The following is a 23,529-nucleotide window of genomic DNA, read 5'->3' as shown; positions in this document are numbered from 1 at the left end:
GGGACTTTAGTGGTCTCCTTGAAAATATTGTGTGGTATTACAGACTCAGACAGGGGCATTTTCTTCTTTGCTTATGGCCGTATACAGCTCGTTGAGTGCCGTCTTAGTGCCAGCATCGGTTTGTGGTGGTAAATAGACGACTACGATAACATAGATGAGAACTCTTGGTAGATAGTGTGGTCTACAACTTATCATGAGGTACTCTACCTTAGGCGAGCAATACCTCAAGACTTATTTAATATTAGACATCGCGAACCAACTGTTATTGACAGACGTAGCTGCTCTGTCCTGCTGATGCACAGAAAACCCATTGGGCCTGGTCTCCGGAAAGCAGTATATCCTTTGCGTTGGACTCATTAATAAAAAATATTGTTCAGTTCTAAGTGAGTTATTGCTGTTCTGATGTCCAGAAGCTATTTTCGGTAATAAGAACGGTAGCAGCAACTTATGTACAAAATAAGTTACAAACAATGTGAAAAAACTAACAAAATAGCACACTGGTTAGTAGCACATAAAACGGCAGCCATCCCCTCCGGCACCACCATTATTATTCTGCAAGCCATGACAAATTGTTTCTGAAGTTAAGAGGTAAGATTGGCATTAAAACCAGTTATGCATTAGGGGGCGCTATTATGTTGGATGAAAACGTTCCCGTTTTAAACAAGATATTTTGTCACAAAAAGATGCTCGACTGCATATAATTGACAGCTTTGGAAAGAAAACACTCTGACGTTTCCAAAACTGCAAAGATATTGTCTGTGAGTGCAACAGAACTGATGTTACAGGCGAACCCAGATAAAAATCCATTCAGGAAGTTGCCGCATTTTTGAAAACCGCCTCATGCCAATGACCTTCCTATCTAGGGCCTGTGATGAGCTAAGAATGGAAGCTTCCATTTTCCACGGCCTTCCCCAAGGTGCTCTGCTACAGCATTGTGATGTCTTTTTTAGGCATTTCCATTGGAAGAATCGCTGTAAGGGAACATATTTAGATGAGTCGGTCACATGGTGTGCTCCCGGAGAAAATCTTTGCGTAAAATACTGAGGTGGTAGCCATATTTTCCAATCCGCTTCTTATGAGAAACCAATTGCCTCGACGGATATTATATCGAATATGGTATGTTAAAAACCACCTTGAGGATGGGATCCTAAACAACGTTTGCCGTGTTTCTGTCGATATTATGGAGCAAATTTTGAAAAAGTTTGCCCGTTATAGTTGTAGCATATTTTCGGTCGATTTCTCAGCCAAGCATGATGAAGAAACGGGAGCTTTTTCACCTACAAAAAATATATTTTGGAAAAAAGGAACATTTGCTATCTAACGGGAGTCTCCTGAGTGAAAGCATCTGAAGTTCTTCAAAGGTAAATGATTTAATTTGGTTGCTTTTCCTTATTTTCGTGAAAATGTTGCCTGCTGCAGCAGAGCCTAGCATAGCATTATGCCATGATAAACTTACCACAAATGCTTGTCTAGCGTTGGCTGTAACGCATATTTAGAAAATCTGAGATGACAGTGTTGTTTAACAAAAGCTAAGCTTGTGTTTGAATATATTATTTCATTTCATTTACGATTTTCATGAATAGGAAAAGTTGCGTTATGCTAATGCATTTGAGGCTATGATTACGCTCCCGGATACGGGTTTGCTCATTGCAAGAGATTTGAAACATTATCTTGTTGAAATTAAATTTGATCTCAGAAAAATGTATCTAATTGATTGCACCCATATTGACCATTTTAATTTATAGGATTCAGATAATATTCAATAAATATAGTAACCAACATCCGATTTGGACCAAACTTCTTCCTACCAATGAGTAAGACATGAGGAATCCCCCAAATTATACATTTATATAGTTATGTCCTTTATCTGTTCTTGTCGATTCATGTTCTTGTCATGACTTCTACCGAAGTCGATACCTCTCCTTGTTCGGCGGGCGGTGCTCGACGGTCCGATGTCACCGGTCTTCTAGCCATCAGTGGCTAGAAGAGTCGGCTTTCTATTCCGCAACAAAGCCTCCTTCACCTCACGCCGCCAAGCTTACCCTAGTAAAACTGACTATCCTACCGATCCTCGACTTCGGCGATGTCATCTATAAAATGGCTTCCCAACACTCTACTCAGCAAACTGGATGCAGTCTATCACAGTGCCATCCGTTTCGTCACTAAAGCACCTTATACCACCCACCACTGCGACTTGTATGCTCTAGTCGGCTGGCCCTCGCTACATATTCGTCGCCAGACCCACTGGCTCCAGGTCATCTACAAGTCCATGCTAGGTAAAGCTCCGCCTTATCTCAGCTCACTGGTCAGCAGGTGTATCTCACTGATCATCCCTAAAGCCAACCACCTCATTTGGCCGCCTTTCGTTCCAGTACTCTGCTGCCTGTGACTGGAACGAATTGCAAAAATCGCTGAAGTTGGAGACTTTTATCTCCCTCACCAACTTCAAACATCAGCTATCTGAGCAGCTAACCGATCGCTGCAGCTGTACATAGTCTATTGGTAAATAGCCCACCCTTTTTCACCTACCTCATCCCCATACTGTTTTTTATTATTTACTTTTTCTGCTCTTTTGCACACCAATATCTCTACCTGTACATGACCATCTGATCATTCATCACTCCAGTGTTAATCTGCAAATTGTAATTATTTGCCTACCTCCTCATGCCTTTTGCACACATTGTATATAGACTCCCCCTTTGGTTTCTACTGTGTTTATTGACTTGTTAATTGTTTACTCCATGTGTAACTCTTTGTTGTCTGCTCACACTGCTATGCTTTATCTTGGCCAGGTCGCAGTTGCAAATGAGAACTTGTTCTCAACTAGCCTACCTGGTTAAATAAAGGTGAAATAAAAAATAAATTGATCTATTTTTCTTTTGTCTTGTCTTCCTTCACATCTGGTTTCAATCCCATTCATTACCTGTTATGTATTTAACCCTATGTTTCCCCTCATGTCTTTGTCAGAGATTGTTTGTTGTTCAGATTTTGTGTTGTTTGTATTGGTGCGCGACGGGTCCTCGTACCCACTTTGTTTTATATCATTCATTTTTTTTGAGTTATGTTTTGTTTAAAGTCATTAAACAACTCCATTCTACCAAGTTTGATTCTCCTGCGCCTGACTTCCCTGCCACCTATACACACGACTCTGACAGAATCTCTGACCAAACATGAAGTCAGCAGGAGAAGGTACCCCGGCCATGGAGGTGGAGGAGCGCGTCATGGAACATACGGAGATGATTTACAATCTCAGCGCCGCCATGATTCGCGTTGTCCGGAACATGGACCGCTGGGAGAGACAGGGAGTTTTTCCAGCGCCTCCACCAGCACAACCTGGGTCTCCCCTGAGCGCCCCTTTCCCGCCTGAACCCAGCAGGATCCATCTATCCATGCCACAGGGGTACGGCAGAGATGCTGCCGTTGCCAGGGTTTCCTCCTCCAACTAAGCCTGTATCTGGCCACGGTCCACCCAGCTCCATCGGACCGTGAGACGAGTTACGCCCTCGTCTCGTGTCTCACCGGGAAAGCCCCTGGAGTGGGCCAGCGCTGTGTGTGTGACCATTTGAGGAGTTCACCCGCCATTTTCCGAGCAGTATTCGACCACCCACCCAAAGACAGAGCTGCGGGTGAGCGCCTCTACCATCTGAGGCAGGAGACAGGAGCGCCCAGGAGTTTGCTCTGGAGTTTTGGAACCAGGCTGCCGGCACTGGATGGAGCGACAGGGCCCTGATCGACCATTACCGCTGTAGTCTACACGAGGACATCCGTTGGGAGCTGTCCTGTAGAGACACCACCCTCACCTTCGACCAGCTGGTGGACCTGTTCATCCGGCTCGACAACATGCTGGCTACTCGTGGACGTTTTAGATCGACGTCTGGTTGTTCCATCCTCCCGCACCCTCTCTCCTGTACCCATGGAGTTGGGAGGGACGGTGCGCAGGGAGACCGGAGGGGGTTCCGCTCGTTCACCATATGTGGTCGCAGAGGTCACACTGCTGGTCGGTGCCGGGTTGGTTCCTCTGGGAATCGAGGCAGCAGGCAGGGCACTCTGGCGTCACCCCAGGTGAGTAGGCACCATTCTCATCCAGAGCCCTCTGTTGCACATATGTTTGTCTCTGTCACTTTTCCTACATTTTCCCCGCGTTCCCAGCATAAGGTGCTATTAGATTCAGGCGCGGCCTGAATTCTCCTGCGTATTCCGTGGTGCTGGGCCTACCCTGGTTAGCTTGTCATAACCCCACTGTTTATTGGCCAGAGAGGGCTCTCACAGGGTGGTTGCGAGAGTGCTCAGGTAGGAGTTTAGGGGTTTCCGTTGGTGCTACTACGGTGGAAAGTCCAGACCAGGTCTTCACCATGCGCATCACCCCAGAATATGCTGATTTGGCTCTCGCTCTCTGTAAAAAGATGCAAATCAATTACCACCCCATCGACGGGGGGATTGTGCGATAAATCTCCTGGTAGACACTGCACTTCCCAGGAGTCACGTGTATCCCTGTCGCAAGCGGAGACGGTGGCTATGGAGACATATATCTCCGAATCCCTGCGTCAGGGGTACATTCGGCCCTCCATTTCACCCGTCTCCTCAAGTTTCTTTTTTGTGAAGAAGAAGGATGGAGGTTTGCGCCCGTGCATTGATTATAGAGGTCTCAATAAAATCACTGTGAGGGTACAGTTACCTCTTATCGCTACGGCGATTGAGTCAATGCACGGGGCGCTTCTTCACTAAACTGGATCTCATGAGTGCGTACAACCTGGTGCGTATCCGGAAGGGAGACGAGTGGAAGACGGCATTTAGTACCACATCAGGGCATTATGAGTACCTCGTCATGCCGTATGGGTTGATGAATGCTCCATCAGTCTTCCAATCTTTTGTAGACGAGATTTTCACGGGCAGACCTGCATGGGCAGGGTGTAGCAGTGTATATTGATGACATTCTGATGTATTCCGCTACACGCGCCGAGCTTTGTGTCCCTGGTGCGCAGAGTGCTTGGTCGCCTGTTGGAGTATGACCTGTACGTCAAGGCTGAGAAATGCTTGTTTTTCCAACAGTCCGTCTCCTTCCTAGGGCATAGGATTTCCACGTCAGGAGTGGAGATGGAGAGTGACTGCATTGCAGCCGTGTGTAATTGGCCGACTCCCACCACGATAAAGGAGGTGCAGCGATTCTTAGGGTTTGCCAACTACTACCGGAGGTTTATCCAGGGTTTTGGTCAGGTTGCTGCTCCCATTACCTCACTGCTAAAGGGGGGCCCGGTGCGCTTGCAATGGTCAGCTGAGGCGAACAGGGCTTATAGGCACCTGAAGGCTCTGTTTACCTCGGTTCCTGTGTTGGCTCATCCGGATCCCTCTTTGTTCGTCATAGTGGAGGTGGACGCATCCGAAGCTGGGATAGGAGCAGTGATCTCTCAGCGCTCGGGTGCGCCACTGAAACTCCGCCCCTGTGCCTTCTTTTCGAAGAAACTCAGCCCGGCGGAGCGAAACTATGATGTGGGGGACCGGGAGCTGTTGGCTGTCGTCAAGGCTTTGAAGGCGTGGATACATTGGCTTTTTTATTTATTTATTTATTTATTTTACCTTTATTTAACCAGGTAGGCAAGTTGAGAACAAGTTCTCATTTACAATTGCGACCTGGCCAAGATAAAGCAAAGCAGTTCGACAGATAAAACGACACAGAGTTACACATGGAGTAAAAACAAACATACAGTCAATAATGCAGTATAAACAAGTCTATATACAATGTGAGCAAATGAGGTGAGAAGGGAGGTAAAGGCAAAAAAGGCCAAGATGGCAAAGTAAATACAATATAGCAAGTAAAATACTGGAATGGTAGTTTTGCAATGGAAGAATGTGCAAAGTAGAAATAAAAAAATAATGGGGTGCAAAGGAGCAAAATAAATAAATAAATAAAAATTAAATACAGTTGGGAAAGAGGTCTGTTTCCCCTCATGTCTTTGTCAGAGTTTGCTTGTTGTTCAGATTTCGTGTTGTTTGTATTGGTGCGCGACGGGTCCTCGTACCCACTTTGTTTTATATTATTCATTTGTTTTGGAGTTGTGTTTTGTTTAAAGTCATTAAACAACTCCATTCTACTAAGTTTGATTCTCCTGCGCCTGACTTCCCTGCCACCTATACACACAACTCTGACAGGTCTGTATTGTTTCATGTTTTGTGTGGACCCCAGGAAGAATAGCTGCTGCTTTTGCAACAGTTAATGGGGATCCTAATAAAATACCAAAATACACCCTATGCCAATCCCAACCAGAGTACAGTATCAGTTCTCTATGTTTGACAAGTAGTATGAAGCTGTGGCTTGGAGTATTGCTTTACCATACTATGTAATGTATTCCCTGTGAATGTGTTGATAGTTTTCCCACCCATTCAGAGAAATGTGTAATTGAAATCACTTGCATTATTTACCATTTAGTAGTGTGAAAGTACCAGGTTTGACCACTAGATGGCGCTGTTCCTGCTATACCACCATACTCTTCTATTCATTTTGCTGGTCCTTTGTGTTTATTAAATAGATCACAACATAGATCACCCTGTTAATTAAATCCTTGTTTATTTAGTTAGTTAAATCCTTGTTTAGGTATTTAGTTAATTCCTTTTTTAGTTAGTTAGTTAAATCCATGCTTAGTTAGTTAAATCCATGTTTAGTTAGTTTAATCCATGTTTAGTTAGTTTAATCCATGTTTAGTTATTTAGTTAAACCCTTGTATAGTTAGTTAAATCCTTTTTTAGTTAGTTAAATACATGTTTAATTAGTTAAATCCTTGTTAAGTTAGTTAGTTAAATCCATGTTTAGTTAGTCAAATCCATGTTTAGTTAGTTAGTTAAATCTTTGTTTATTTAGTTAAATCCTTGTTTAGTTAGTTAAATCCTTGTTTAATTAGTTAAAACCTTGTGCATGATGTGAAAGGGAAGGCATTCCACAAAGAGGCATCAAATCTAATAGTGAACATACTTGGACAATGGGTCCTCAAGATAGTTATGTTGCATAATGTAACACTTAAAATAAAATGTGTCTTTTTCCTTTTAAATATATTAAAATCAATGGTCATGTTTATTGTTTACTCAATGTCCCTTCGTTCTCTTTACAAGGTCCATCCAGATACTGCTCTAGATCAGCGATGCTCTCCTCCAGTGGAGGATTGAAGTTTACTGTAGGCTAATATCCCATCAGCACTCAGCCCTGCCACGTAGGAGTTGGCTGGCTGCAGCTCGTCTTGGCTGCGAACGACGCACCTCTGATGGATTTGTGTGACTACATCTGAGCCTCCGATCCAATCCGCACAGCTGATGCCAAAGTCCATCATGCGGGTGTTTCTCCTGTCTCCCGTTTCCCCATTAGAATACATACAATTATGTGTGTAAATGTGTGTTTTCGTGTTCTTTAAGTATATATAAATTGTGTGAGAGCATGTGTGCATTTGTCTTATGAGAATTTGTGTATAACAATCCAACTTGGCAGAATGCCCGGAATACATATGTATTTTGTATATTCTTTCAGAGTAGACTAGAACTACTCAGAAAAAACCTACACATCTGAAGTGACTGAGAAGCAAGTCTCCCAATATCCTCGGGCTGAGCTATGCGGTTAGAACTTAAGTGACATGTGAATCCCTTTTATGACTTTATCATGTCTTTATCCACCCACTCAGATTACTGTATCTTCTATCTGATCGGTCAGTGGAGTTTTGGTGAACTCTGACCACCCCTGATGAGGGAATGGGTCAAATGGGAGTCAGGGGGGGGGGTAAATAGTTTGATGATTAGACTATGAACTAGAGAGAAACGAACATTGCACCATAGTGTACTTTCCCACCAGTGAGAATCCTTTATTATAAGTCCAATGACTGCATACTGTAGATATCCATTTGAGAAAGAAAAAGTTGAACATTTGGTTAATTCGAGTTTAGCAGCCTTTGCTTTGTCCTACAAGGGTGTCAAACTATCCTCCAGTCTGATTTGCTCTGTAGAGACATGCCAGAGAGTGTATTTACGAGCGTATCACATGTCATGACAGGTTATGTACAGAATGAACTAAAGATTACATTATAGAATCAGGCAATACTTAAAATCAGAAAAAAAAAACTGAATGTTAAATTAGATGCTTTCTCTGAATAGCTTTCATTTTGTTCATCAGGCTAGACAAGGAGAACTAGAAGGGCTTGGAGAGGGATACGTTTGTTTTCTCTCTGTACAATAAAGCAGAGTTCAGTGCCAGTTCAACAGATATTTCAACAGAGACACAAATGGAATGTCTAGAAGAAACCCACATAAGGCTTAGCAGCATTCCGCACTCTAAAGTTACAGATGATGACGACCTATGAAGGAATGTCATCATGTCTCCTGACAGTCAGAAAAGGCATGCAGGTTCTGTAGAGGTGTAACTGAAGTTCCTTTTACCTTGGGGGTAAGAGTCCACTGTTTGATTGACATGGGGTCTCTTAATGGCAGAGGAGCGATAAACGATGTGATGTCGTCCATCTCCTCCTTCCTCCTCCCCCGCCCCACCCCCTCGGTGCTCCAGGGGTTCGATGAAGAACTCCTCCCGCCCCATGCGGATCATTCCTGCCTGAGAAAGATGAGACTTTAAATAACACTTTGAGAATAACTTCATTGAGAAGGGAACTGCACAGTAATCAATATATCCACCACTTTAAAGATCGGCCCGAAGAGAGGACAACATTGACAAAAATACAAATTACATGAAAAGAGAGAAGAGACATGAGTTGATCTGGGGCCAATTTATATCAACCATCTGATCAACAATTTAGATCAGCCAAAACAGCGGTACTATTACTTCCATAAATGCAGACAGACAAAATGTGGCGTGACAGCCCAAACCAGGTGGTCCCCTATCCTGTGTCTGTCGTGGAAAATGGGGAAGAGGAGGGATGTGAATGTAAACTTTAAAACACACTGTGACTGGAACAGACACGCCTGTTCAGGGTCAGCTCAATACGGCTTCTCTCTCTGACTCCGACCATAGAGCTAGAGAGGGGCTGCCGAGACTGCCATTTATCACGGCCTCCTGAGAAATATTACACAAGGAGCTGTGACATCCTCTCGAGGTTTAATTACCAAGGAAAGATCTGGACTCTGCATAAATCGACACCATCAGATGCACCTCGGTTAGCCAGATCTCTGAGCCACTGTGAAGTCAAACTTTTAACCTACCTTACCACGCAGCATGGCTAAGTACACATCTTCCACTCAGAAAATCAGTTGCTCAGTCACCTCATCTCAGGAACTCTAGAACTCTAACAGCTTATTAAAGTCATGCTAGGGAATAAAGGAAAGATTCTACTCTGGGCTGCAGGAATGAAGCACATACCTCAGTCTTGAAAGCAAGAATTTCCATTCTCCCTTGTGACAGGGAAGGCTATATTTTACTGCAGCAACTTTGAAATAAACTAAGTCAAGTCATTTTATATTAAACAATGGTGCAAGACTGGGGTTTTTGCATACTCATTTTTTCCATTTGGCTACACTGTGATAGACATCCAAACCCATAATCTGAAATAAAACTCTGTTTTCAACAACAAATAACTTTCCCAGATGTCAAATCGTCTCTTGCCAATTGAAAATCGTAAACTAACATTTGAGGGATCAACTTCACTTAACAATCACAAATAAATCACTAGCTCTCGCTACCAGCTTTGCTGTCAGAAAAAGTCTACAGTGCCCACACAGTTGGATCAGTGGTCCACTAATCAGGTATTATACCCACACCACTCTGTAGAACTTTAGCTGTAAAAAACGGCATAAAAATTGTAAACGTTGACAGGAGAATTGAAGGAAAAGTTAGCATAAACCATGCTGAATTGCAGAATCTTTTTGAAGATGTGATCCAGCTCCACTGTAACAATGAGACTTTTCCATAAGCCTGAGAGGCTCCAGTGCCTGCCTGGACTGCCAAGAGTGAAATAGGAGAGCAGAGCTTGAGAGAGAGGGCCTGAGCAGCTCCGTCCCGGTTTCCAGCTCAGAGTCAGGCCTGCCTGAGGCGGAGGGAGGGTTCAGATGGAGAGAGCAGCGCTGTGCTGCCTTTGGATCGTTGGATCTGGCCAAGAGGGTCAGCCTGCTGCCTCGTTAAGAGACTGGTCGCCCGGGAGACCTGCTGTTCATACCCTAACTTTTCAGTGTTCAGTGTGTGTGTGGCGTATGTGTGTGTGGCGTATGTGTGTGTGGCGTATGTGTGTGTGGCGTATATGTGCGTGGCGTATGTGTGTGTGTTGCGTATGTGTGCGAGGGGGCAGGAAAATACATTAATCCAGAGGTAGTTATGTCTGTAGGGAGGATGAGGAGCACAAAGCCTGCATGACATGTTCCAACTTTGCCTTGGTGCCATCTGTGTGTGTGTGTGTGTGTGTGTCTGTCTGTCTGTCTGTCTGTCTGTCTGTCTGTCTGTCTGTCTGTCTGTCTGTCTGTCTGTCTGTCTGTCTGTCTGTCTGTCTGTCTGTCTGTCTGTCTGTCTGTCTGTCTGTCTGTCTGTCTGTCTGTCTGTCTGTCTGTCTGTCTGTCTGTCTGTCTGTCTGTCTGTCTGTCTGTCTGTCTGTCTGTCTGTCTGTCTGTCTGTCTGTCTGTCTGTACAGGGGTGGAATCACGTGAGCACTACCTTAGCTCTCACAATGGACAGCTCTGTGTGAAATGACAGATAACGTATGCTGCAGCTAAGTACACCTCTTTGAGGTAATGACAGCTTTGAAAGGGGTTGACAATAGTAATCTTTTCAAGTTGATATGAATGAAAGAGCCATTGTAAAACCTAACCCTGGGTAACTAAAAGTTATAATAAACTAAATGTTCACTACTGGATTTATATTTCAGTGGAAGGGCCATGGAAAAGAGAAAATACAGTGTTTAAACTGGAAATAAAACGGATAAATTGTTTCCTAATGACAGCGTCTTCACAATCTATGTGTTAGAAAGGAAAGTTTAAGAAGACTATATGGGGCCATATCCATAAAACTTGATTAAGAGACATATTTCCATTGCACAAAAGCCTGACCTTATGTTCCTTGGCAATATTTTCCATTGTAAAAAGTCAGTGTTAGTTTCTCATTGAACAGGTCATTGGTTTACATGACCCTCACTCACACTGCCCCAAAGAAGAGATTTCTAAACTTCCTCAAGCTTCCTCTCAACCTTTAATTGAATCAGCTCTCCACTCATGATACTATGTTAATTGTCAGCCTTTTCAACATAATCTAACACATTATCAATCGATTACATTCAATCAAATCTGAGATGAGATGTTTTGTCGAACTTTGGAAGTGAATTGTGCCAGTTGTTATTGTGGCAAGTGAAATAGACACTCAGATTGTGCCACCAAATCTCTGGGATTCAAGGATTAATGAGTCCTGGAGCAAACTTGATTTTGATCCTGAGTTGGATACAGTATAAAGTCCTGAATTAACATAAACAAGTCAAAATTGTCAGTTTCAAATAAATAAAATATCATCAACCATGTTCATTTTCAAGCCTGGCAAGAATCAAAGGTGCTATGATGTACAGGCCAAAGCTACTTTTGATTTGAGTTGGATTGTTGATGTTCATTCCAGTTATCTCCTTCATTTCTCTGTTATTAACCACTGGCAACAGGAATGTAGGACATCCGAGAGAGTAGAAACTGAAACCCCTTTTGGGCTGCCTCCCTTCACTGTTCATTACAAGCTGTCATTCAAACTCACAGCAGCAGAACTCCTCTAACAGGTGTCAGGAATCAACACAACCACATCAATATTAATATCAACACACAAAGATAAACGCCCATTAAAACAATAACTATATAAAGTGAAATATGCTCTAGTCTGGTCTAACGCACACAATCTGTCTCCCTCTCTCTCAAACTCTCTCACACACACACACACCACACACACACACACACACACACACACACACACACACACACACACACACACACACACACACACACACACACACACACACACACACACACACACACACACACACACACACACACACACACACACACACACACACACACGTTAAAATGGTCAGGTCAGATCTCACATGTCTTGACTGCCTTATGAATTCTCTTGGTTAACATCCACGGCACACTGCTGTTTTCATTTTGGAGAATGCAACTCCTGCAGGGATTGGACGAGCCAGGTGGCTGACATCACAACTCCTACTGTAACTACAGACAGGTTCAGACGGGAACCATCACGACCAATTCTCATACTGTAACTACAGACGGGTCCAGACGGAAACCATCAAGACCAAATCTCCTCCTCTTCATTCCCACTCATCACTTTCACATTACATTTTGGATAGAGTCACAAACAACCCTTTGTCCATGTGCGCTCTGAGACTCTTTTCCTTTGAAACGTCTTTCTATACGGGTCACACTCCTCCTACACACCATGAAATACATCACCAACTTTAAATGCTACGGTGTCAGTCATGGAATTCTTCCAAATGCTATATATATATAATGCTACGTTGTCAGAATTCCATGACTGACACCGTAGCATTTAAAGTATAAAGTATATATATATATATATATATATATATGGAAGCCAATAAATTTAATATATATATATATATATAATATATATATATTAAATCTGTGTAATTGGACTGAGTCTCGTGGCACCGAAAGAACGCTGACACAGAACCAAACAAAAAACACACATTACAAGATATTTATTGGCTTCCATGTTTGTGATGAGTGTTCTCTAAGGAGGTCAGCTGTATTCAGGTGTATAGATACCTGTTCTCTACCGCAACCGCAGAGGCCTTGTGTCTTCCAGGTTAAAGATGCTCTTTTCACTCCAGCTGGGCCTGTTCTCTCAACTATAAATCCTGACAAGCATGTCAATATGTCCCTTTGAAAGAGTATTGTAACACGCAGCCTACTAGACTGGGCCTACAGCCTGCTGGACTGGGCCTACAGCCTGCTGGACTGGGCCTACAGCCTGCTGGTCTGGGCCTATAGCCTGCTGGACTGGGCCTACAGCCAGATGGACTGGGCCTACAGCCAGATGGACTGGGCCTACAGCCTGCTGGACTGGGCCTACAGCGTGCTGGTCTGGGCCTACAGCCTGCTGGTCTGGACCTACAACCAGATGGACTGGGCCTACAGCCTGCTGGACTGAGCCTATAGCCTGCTGGTCTGGGCCTATAGCCTGCTGGTCTGGGCCTACAGCCAGATGGACTGGGCCTACAGCCTGCTGGACTGGGCCTACAGCCTGCTGGACTGAGTCTACAGCCTGCTGGACAGGGTCTATAGCCTTCTGGACTAGGCCTACAGCCTGCTGGATTGGGTCTACAACCAGATGGACTGGGCCTACCGCCTGCTGGTCTGGGCCTACAGCCAGATGGACTGGGCCTACAGCCTGCTGGACTGGGCCTACAGCCTGCTGGACTGAGTCTACAGCCTGCTGGACAGGGTCTATAGCCTTCTGGACTAGGCCTACAGCCTGCTGGATTGGGTCTATAACCTGCTGGACTGGGCCTACAGACAGATGGACTGGGCCTACAGCCAGATGGACTGAGCCTACAGCCAGATGGACTGGGCCTACAGCCAGATGGACTGGGCCTACAGCCTGCTGGACTGGGTCTACAGCCTGCTGGACTGGGTCTATAGCCTGCTGGACTGGGTCTACAGCCTGCTGGACTGGGCCTACAGCCAGGTGGACTGAGCCTACAGCCAGATGGACTGGGCCTACAGCCTGCTGGATGTACTGGGCCTACAGCCTGCTGGACTGGGTCTACAGCCTGCTGGACTGGGTCTATAGCCTGCTGGACTGGGTCTATAGCCTGCTGGACTGGGCCTATAGCCTTCTGGACTAGGCCTACAGCCTGCTGGATTGGGTCTATTGCCTGCTGGACTGGGCCTACAGACAGATGGACTGAGCCTACAGCCAGATGTACTGGGTCTACAGCCTGCTGGACTGGGTCTATAGCCTGCTGGACAGGGTCTATAGCCTGCTGGACTGGGTCTATAGCCTGCTGGACTGGGCCTACAGACAGATGGACTGGGCCTACAGACAGATGGACTGGGCCTACAGCCTGCTGCTCTGGGCCTACAGCCTGCTGGATTGGGTCTATAGCCTGCTGGACTGGGCCTACAGACAGATGGACTGAGCCTACAGCCAGATGGACTGGGCCTACAGCCTGCTGGATGTACTGGGTCTACAGCCTGCTGGACTGGGTCTATAGCCTGCTGGACAGGGTCTATAGCCTGCTGGATGTACTGGGCCTACAGCCTGCTGGACTGGGTCTACAGCCTGCTGGACTGGGTCTATAGCCTGCTGGACTGGGTCTATAGCCTGCTGGACTGGGCCTATAGCCTTCTGGACTAGGCCTACAGCCTGCTGGATTGGGTCTATAGCCTGCTGGACTGGGCCTACAGACAGATGGACTGGGCCTACAGCCAGATGGACTGAGCCTACAGCCAGATGGACTGGGCCTATAGCCTGCTGGATGTACTGGGTCTACAGCCTGCTGGACTGGGTCTATAGCCTGCTGGACAGGGTCTATAGCCTGCTGGATTGGGTCTATAGCCTGCTGGATTGGGCCTATAGCCTTATGGACTAGGCCTACAGCCTGCTGGATTGGGTCTATAGCCTGCTGGACTGGGCCTACAGACAGATGGACTGGGCCTACAGCCAGATGGACTGAGCCTACAGCCAGATGGACTGGGCCTATAGCCTGCTGGATGTACTGGGTCTACAGCCTGCTGGACTGGGTCTATAGCCTGCTGGACAGGGTCTATAGCCTGCTGGACTGGGTCTATAGCCTGCTGGATTGGGCCTATAGCCTTCTGGACTAGGCCTACAGCCTGCTGGATTGGGTCTATAGCCTGCTGGACTGGGCCTACAGCCAGATAGACTGAGCCTACAGCCAGATAGACTGAGCCTACAGCCAGATGGACTGAGTCTACAGCCTGCTGGACAGGGTCTATAGCCTGCTGGACTGGGTCTATAGCCTGCTGGACTGGGTCTATAGCCTTCTGGACTAGGCCTACAGCCTGCTGGATTGGGTCTATAACCTGCTGGACTGGGCCTACAGACAGATGGACTGGGCCTACAGCCAGATGGACTGAGCCTACAGCCAGATGGACTGGGCCTACAGCCTGCTGGACTGGGCCTACAGCCTGCTGGACTGGGTCTATAGCCTGCTGGACTGGGTCTATAGCCTGCTGGACTGGGCCTATAGCCTTCTGGACTAGGCCTACAGCCTGCTGGATTGGGTCTATAGCCTGCTGGACTGGGCCTACAGACAGATGGACTGGGCCTATAGCCAGATAGACTGAGCCTACAGCCAGATGGACTGGGCCTACAGCCTGTTGGATGTACTGGGCCTACAGCCTGCTGGACAGGGTCTATAGCCTGCTGGACAGGGTCTATTGCCTGCTGGACTGGGTCTATAGCCTGCTGGACTGGGCCTACAGACAGATGGACTGGGTATACATCCAGATGGACTGGGCCTACAGCCTGCTGGATGTACTGGGCCTACAGCCTGCTGGACTGGGTCTACAGCCTGCTGGACTGGGTCTATAGGCTGCTGGACTGGGCCTACAGCCAGATGGACTGGGCCTACAGCCTGCTGGATGTACTGGGCCTACAGCCTGCTGGACTGGGTCTATAGCCTGCTGGACTGGGTCTATAGCCTGCTGGACTGGGTCTATAAGCTGCTGGACTGGGCCTACAGCCTGCTGGACTGGGTCTATAGCCTGCTGGACTGGGTCTATAGGCTGCTGGACTAGGCCTACAGCCTGCTGGATTGGGTCTATAGCCTGCTGGACTGGGTCTATAAGCTGCTGGACTGGGTCTATAGCCTGCTGGACTGGGTCTACAGCCTGCTGGACTGGGTCTATAAGCTGCTGGACTGGGCCTACAGCCAGATGGACTGGGCCTACAGCCTGCTGGACTGGGTCTACAGCCTGCTGGACTGGGTCTATAGCCTGCTGGACTGGGTCTATAGCCTGCTGGACTGGGCCTACAGCCAGATGGATGAGCGATAGAGAGAGGGAAGAAAATAACACCAGAAGAATGCTATCTTGTATCCTACAATTAGGACTGAGGTTTCCATCCACACTCAAACAGAAACGAATCTAAACTCCTGGTGAGAGGAAAGAAAGTGTGCCAGTGTAGTCACAGTGGGCTCCCCACTCTGTCCTTCCAATGGAATAATCAAAGGCCACAGCTACTCCATAGAGAGCCAGGGGATTCTGGAATGGCCCTACCCGAAAAGTGTTCCTCTTTCACCCCTCTCCATGGCCCGCTCAACACCACAAAGAGAGTGCCTCCTATTGGCCCAAACCAGGGAGAGGTGCGACAGATGGCTGAAACAGTTAGCCCTGGTCCAATTTAGTGCATTTGGCTCAACATTGATTTGAGAAGGCTCGGAGGTTGTGTAAGTACGGACACAGCTCCAAACACCCCAGCCACATCCATGCCAGAGGAGCAGCATGAACAAAATTCATTCAACTTGATTATAGCACAAAGTTAACCCAACTAAATAAGTGACATCTACCGCTTATGTTGAGAAAAGACCCCTGGGACGACAGAAACTTGAGAAAGGTTGCATCTTTGTCACTAGGTTAAACACAGCTGACATAGGCTGCTATGTCGTGCAAAGGCCGAAGGATTTCCAACCAACACAGAAACCATCACAACGCAAAATTGCTTCATTTCCTGAACTTTTGGGAAGCGTGTGGTCTGTATGGGATTATGGTGTCTTTGGTGGCTTGATTGAAAGTTGGATAAGACTACCAGCTGTTCTTACTGTTTGTAGTACAGAAGGCTTTCTTAAACTATGGATCCGTACCCAAAGTGGGTCCTGGGCATGCGAGAGGTGGGTTGTGAGTTATGACAATACATCTATAATCACACACTATTTATTCTTAATTTGTGTGATTGGAGGACGATTTGGGTCATGGTGGAATGGTACATTTCTCCTTCGGGTCTTGAGCTGTATAAGTTTAAGAACCCTTGTAGTAGAGGATTGACTGCTCTGATATTATAACACAGAGAAAGTCATATGTAAGTTATATTTAATTATAATTCAGCAACGCAATGCATCTCTGGAACAAGGTCAAATGGGACAGATCACACAGAGAAGGGATGAGGGAAAAAATAGATAGATATCACACACACACACACAGAGACTTTAAACTGACAGGCTGACCCCTCAGGACAAATTGCATAAGAGGATGGTTTCCATGACAACTGTCTGTAGCATAGGCCACAGCAGATTTGCTCAGGCCACCCAATCTAATTTAGCCTGGGTACCAGTCTCTTTAGCTAATCCACCCCATGTCATGTGCCAAGGAGACTGGCCTTTCTGCCATCTTCAAATATTAACGTTCTATCATTAATGAGCTCGAGGAAAACAGAGGATTTGATCATGATTCGATCACCCTCACAGCTCTCTTCCAATCACAACAAAAAATGTATGCACATTTTGGAACTCTTATCTTTTTTTCTCCACAGAACACGTTGGTATTCGGTTGCTAAGCAACAGTTTTTGTTTGTTCAGATGCTCACATCTAAATTCTCAAACTAAATACATACAGCAATTTCAACCACAAAATGTCTATGTTTTGATTTTAAGCATCAAAATACAACTTACTTTGTTATAAATTCTACATGATGTCATGGAAAATAATCATGTTTTTTCCAACAACCAATGAGCAACTCCGCTGTAAATTCAGCGCATATTGAACATTGACATTGCCGAAAGACCAGTATTTTTTGGCAATGACAAGGAGTGGCGAGTGAAATGTTAGCTAAAGAGACTGGTACTCACACTAAATCTAACCTAAGAGGCCATACCAACACATCACTTTTTTTCTGAGAATAATTTGGTGGATGTCACTTCCTCCTACAGATACTGTGGCAATGGCAACAGCTTGAGCCTCTGCTTGTAGGGCATTCCTTACTCACTTGTCTCTTAGCAGGGGTCCAGGACCAGCATCATGCCCCTAGCCTTCTCAGTGCAGCAGCCTACTCTGGACCCGTATTCATAAAGAATCTTGGAGTATGAGTACTGATCTAGGATCAGTTTTATCTTTTAGATCATAATGAATAAACAGTGGGATCTGATCTAGGATCAGTTTTATCTTTTAGATCATAATGAATAAACAGTGGGATCTGATCTAGGATCAGTTTTATATTTTAGATCATAATGAATGGGGACCTGATCTTAGATCAGCACTCTTTCCTTCTCTGAGACACTTTATGTACACAAGCTCCACTTTGCTGCTGGTCTGCTGCAGTCTGCTAATGGTGGTACTCATGCCTGGCCTGCAGTACCAATGACCTGGGGCCGACCAGCAATGACCTGCATACTGAATACTGCCACACTGCCTAGTGGAGGCCAATCAGCAATGACCTGCATACTGAATACTGCCATCCTGCCTGGTGGAGGCCAATCAGCAATGACCTGCATACTGAATACTGCCATCCTGCCTAGTGGAGGCCAATCAGCAATGACCTGCATACTGAATACTGCCACACTGCCTAGTGGAGGCCAATCAGCAATGACCTGCATACTGAATACTGCCATCCTGCCTGGTGGAGGCCAATCAGCAATGACCTGCATACTGAATACTGCCACATTGCCTATTGGAGGCCAATCAGCAATGACCTGCATACTGAATACTGCCATCCTGCCTGGTGGAGGCCAATCAGCAATGACCTGCATACTGAATACTGCCACACTGCCTAGTGGAGGCCAATCAGCAATGACCTGCATACTGAATACTGCCATCCTGCCTGGTGGAGGCCAATCATCAATGACCTGCATACTGAATACTGCCACACTGCCTGGTGGAGGCCAATCAGCAATGACCTGCATACTGAATACTGCCACACTGCCTGGTGGAGGCCAATCAGCAATGACCTGCATACTGAATACTGCCACACTGCCTGGTGGAGGCCAATCAGCAATGACCTGCATACTGAATACTGCCACACTGCCTGGTGGAGGCCAATCAGCAATGATCTGCATACTGAATACTGCCACCCTGCCTGGTGGAGGCCAATCAGCAATGATCTGCATACTGAATACTACCACACTGCCTTGGGGAGGCCAATCAGCAATGACCTGCATACTGAATACTGCCACACTGCCTGGTGGAGGCCAATCAGCAATGACCTGCATACTGAATACTGCCACACTGCCTGGTGGAGGCCAATCAGCAATGATCTGCATACTGAATACTGCCACCCTGCCTGGTGGAGGCCAATCAGCAATGATCTGCATACTGAATACTGCCACACTGCCTGGGGGAGGCCAATCAGCAATGACCTGCATACTGAATACTGTCACCCTGCCTGGTGGAGGCCAATCAGCAATGACCTGCATACTGAATACTGCCACCCTGCCTGGTGGAGGCCAATCAGCAATGATCTGCATACTGAATACTGCCACACTGCCTGGGGGAGGCCAATCAGCAATGACCTGCATACTGAATACTGTCACCCTGCCTGGTGGAGGCCAACCAACAATGCCAAGCAGGGAGAAGTTTGTTTCATTATGAGATTACAGCTTTCGTTTTGTTTACAATCCTATATTTTGATGCAGACCATATGAAAAACATCTGCCTACATGGAAAATATCCTCAGTCCTTCTGTGCAGTGATACACAACCACAACAATCTACCAGGGCAGTGGTTCCACTTTTCAATCTCTCCTGCCTCTTGGATGACCTCAGTCTAACCATCTTCATTACTATGGCATTTCCCCCTCTGTCAATCAACTGAAGCTAGTAATTGAAGAGACTCATGGACAGACACTCGCCAATGAGACTGTCCGTGTTTGAAGACCAGTCTTTCCCTTGATGGTTGTTTTCTGACACTGCAATCTGGACCTGTTTATTGGACAGTTCTGATCCTAGCACTGCGGAGTGATTTGTCCAGGGGACATGGGGAACAACACAGTGTAAAGAGAGAAAATCACAGTGGTGTCTTTTTTTAACAAATTGTTTATCGCTAATTCTAAACGCAGACTTGTCTGAAACCTACCTTGAGAGAGTATTAGTGTGTGTGTCTCTACGGAGTATATTTAATTAAACAGAGGGGATTTCAGCTAAACTATTTCATGTGATCATTAATAAGGAGACGTGGTTTATTTCCTGCAGGGTGGGAGGGAGAGGGGATGAAGCAGCTGTTTGAAATATGAAGTGTTAGCCTCCAGGCACTAAAACCTCCCCTGGGCCTCCCACCTCCAACAGCACAGAGACCTACACACTGAATGCCGCCACCCTGCCTGGTGGAGGCCAATCAGCAATGACCTGCATACTGAATACTGCCACCCTGCCTGGGGGAGGCCAATCAGCAATGACCTGCATACTGAATACTGCCACACTGCCTAGTGGAAGCCAATCAGCAATGATCTGCATACTGAATACTGCCATCCTGCCTGGTGGAGGCCAATCAGCAATGATCTGCATACTGAATACTGCCACCCTGCCTGGGGGAGGCCAATCAGCAATGACCTGCATACTGAATACTGCCACACTGCCTGGGGGAGGCCAATCAGCAATGACCTGCATACTGAATACTGTCATCCTGCCTGGTGGAGGCCAATCAGCAATGACCTGCATACTGAATACTGTCACCCTGCCTGGTGGAGGCCAACCAACAATGCCAAGCAGGGAGAAGTTTGTTTCATTATGAGATTACAGCTTTCGTTTTGTTTACAATCCTATATTTTGATGCAGACCATATGAAAAACATCTGCCTACATGGAAAATATCCTCAGTCCTTCTGTGCAGTGATACACAACCACAACAATCTACCAGGGCAGTGGTTCCACTTTTCAATCTCTCCTGCCTCTTGGATGACCTCAGTCTAACCATCTTCATTAATATGGCATTTCCCCCTCTGTCGATCAACTGAAGATACCTAATACGTTATACAGGCGTACTAGCAGGTTAATAACTATACATGAGGGATACATTTCTCAACAATGCAGCACTTACCAGGCCATCACAGTTGCTGAGAGCGACGGATGTGTCCCTGACGTTGGTGACCTCTCCTACATAAAAGCAGTCGCTCTCCAGTAGAGGCTCGTAGCGGGTCTGGTTGCCCTCCTCATGCCACTCCACTTTAGCTCCGGGGGCCACCAGCCTGGAGTTGAGGCGCAGGTGCAGGTGAAGCTCCCGGCCAAACACAGTGACGTTGTAGAAGAGTGTCTCCCTGTGCCTGGCGGTGCCATCTCCTTCCTCCAGGTCTCCATGGTTGCGGTCTGAGGTGGCTGCAGCCTCCCTCCTCCAGCGTCTGTAGACCTGCTGGTGCTGGCTGTCCAGCTGAGGTGCGGAGACAGCACCTGAGAGGAAGCGGCCTTCTGCGTCAGTGTTCACAGGCCTCACCACCCCATATTCCCTCAGGACATGCTGCAGAGACTCTGTGTGCAAAGGGAGAGACAGTCACACACTGATCAATACACACACAATCATGCATAGGAGCTCAGATGCACATAGTCACACAAGCAGGTACAGCTTTGGTATCTAAATAGCATGGGTACATAAATAAATATGCTGGGTCTCACTTGATAAACATGACATCATACAATGTGAATCTGTGAATAATATAGATCAGACATTTTACAGCCACAACTGACTTTGGTATATTCCCTACCATATCAAATAAACCACAGGCAACAAGAAACCTGGACAATAGACCTATCAAACAGCGTTTTAAACTTCGGTGTGCCAATTGCCAAAGTGTTCACGCCCGATCCCCGCGCGCAGATGAGCATGCGTTTTACACGATAGGTAGGTAGGCAGACTATCATTCTTTAGGAATTTCAAATAATTCTATGTTTACAACAAGACTACACACGACTGTATCCATCACTTTTGTTCACTTCTGTTTAGATTGGAAGCAGTGACCCACCCAGTAGGTGACGCAGGGAAGCACGCGTCAAGACAGTGTGATGCTCAAAGCTGTCAATTTGAAATAATCGAGGTCGTATTTAAATTAATTAAATTGAAGTGTCAAGTTTAATTTAATTCCAACCATTTATTTTACAAGTCAAAATGTTAATTATTATTTGGAGAGGTCGTTGTTGTTGTTAGGCAAACTAATAGCCTAACTGCTGTAAAAACTTCAACTATAAATTAGCAAATTCACGACTTATCAATAGTGCATGATGAATCTGCAATTAGAATGTTCTTTACATGCTGAATTTGAGCGCACGTAAACTGTGTTTGGATGCAAAATAAATGTGGAAAAAGTTGGTGTCATGCAAAAGAAAGGGAAACCTTACTGAGACACTGCATTGTTTATAAACAAACTACAGAGCCCAACTCCAGGATATGTATGTTTCTGTCAAATATTATTGAACATTTCTGGGCTACGAAATAACCTCTGTGAAATTGACGTGCATCAAGAGTCGAATCGTGATCAGAACATATTCTCAACCGTGGTGCCTAGGTTAAGCTTTACACAACTGTATTAAACGTAGCCTATAATATCACAAATCCCACATACCTATGCTATTGGATATATAAAGTCCATTCGCGTGAATTAGTTGCAGAAAAATGATAAAGAATGCAAATCCAGTCGTCACATCCATTGCAGGTCCGAAGAAAAAGACCGCACAGGATAGAGGCGGACTTTGAGATTCTAGATAAACGATCTACCAGCCCCTAACCCTCCCGAACAGATCTTAAAGCTCTCTCTCTCTCTCTCTCTCGATCTTTGATAGTGTTCACAGTGACAGCTGGAAAACATCCACTCTCTCAATTGCTATTAAATGTCACATTCTCACTACAGGGAACATTGATAACGATATAGCTCAAATATTTGCCCACTTTAAATCGATTACAAACTTTACAAATGGGCATAAGACATATCGGTGTGGGAACCAGCACTTCCCATCACCCAATGACATTTCCATGGTCTGTGGAGCATAACCTAATAATAATAATACTGCTACTAATACTACTACTGCTACTACTATTACTACTACTACTGCTGCTACTATTACTACTACTACTACTATCACTACTACAGATATTACTACTACTGTTACTACTGCTACTACTACTATTGCAGCTACTACTATGGCTACTGCTACTACTACTACTATTACTTCTTATACCACTGCTACTACTACTAATAAAGCTACTACTGCATCTACTACTAATAATACTACTGCTACTGCTTCTACTACTGCTACTATTATTACTACAGCTACTACTACTTCTACTAGCACTGTTACTGCTACTACCACTACTACTATAACTACTACGACTACTACTACTACTACTAGTACTACTACTACTGCAGCTACTACGATTACTACTACTACTGTTAGTACTGATACTATTACTGCTATTACTACTATTACTTATATTACTACTACTGCTACTGCTACTACTGCTTCTACTACAGCTACTGCTACTACTGCTGCTACTAGTACTACAAGTAGTAGTACTGTTACTGCTACTACAAGTAGTACTGTTACTGCTACTACTACTACTACTACCACCAATACTGCTACTACTACTACTATACTACTACTACTGCTACTACTGCTAT

The 23,529-nt window shown here is 45.7% G+C and overlaps 1 protein-coding gene across 1 annotated transcript; it reads right to left on the bottom strand.

Annotated features, from left to right (window-relative positions):
• Nucleotides 1-7,814: 7,814 nt before the first annotated feature.
• LOC116358251 (A disintegrin and metalloproteinase with thrombospondin motifs 2) lies at nt 7,815-22,612 on the bottom strand. The gene is made up of 3 exons (XM_031809041.1): nt 22,477-22,612; nt 20,964-21,388; nt 7,815-8,578 (listed from the first exon to the last, which is right to left on the bottom strand). The coding sequence occupies exons 1-3, from the start codon at nt 22,559-22,561 to the stop codon at nt 8,360-8,362; spliced, it is 729 nt and encodes a 242-aa protein (XP_031664901.1). The 5' UTR covers nt 22,562-22,612; the 3' UTR covers nt 7,815-8,359.
• Nucleotides 22,613-23,529: the final 917 nt, after the last annotated feature.

Source organism: Oncorhynchus kisutch, linkage group LG29 (genome assembly GCF_002021735.2).
Source record: "Oncorhynchus kisutch isolate 150728-3 linkage group LG29, Okis_V2, whole genome shotgun sequence".
Classification (NCBI taxonomy): domain Eukaryota; kingdom Metazoa; phylum Chordata; class Actinopteri; order Salmoniformes; family Salmonidae; genus Oncorhynchus; species Oncorhynchus kisutch.
This window is presented reverse-complemented; position numbering and strand designations above follow the sequence as displayed.

What these genes read in the sequence shown, in the direction of transcription:
- LOC116358251 (XM_031809041.1), bottom strand. Translation starts at nt 22,561, where the DNA reads ATGGATGTGACGACTGGATTTGCATTCTTTATCATTTTTCTGCAACTA. An exon ending in TTATATATCCAATAGCATAG is followed by an intron (nt 21,389 to 22,476) that starts GTATGTGGGATT and finishes CTTTGCACACAG; the next exon opens with AGTCTCTGCAGCATGTCCTG. An exon ending in TCAGCAACTGTGATGGCCTG is followed by an intron (nt 8,579 to 20,963) that starts GTAAGTGCTGCA and finishes CATCTTTCTCAG; the next exon opens with GCAGGAATGATCCGCATGGG.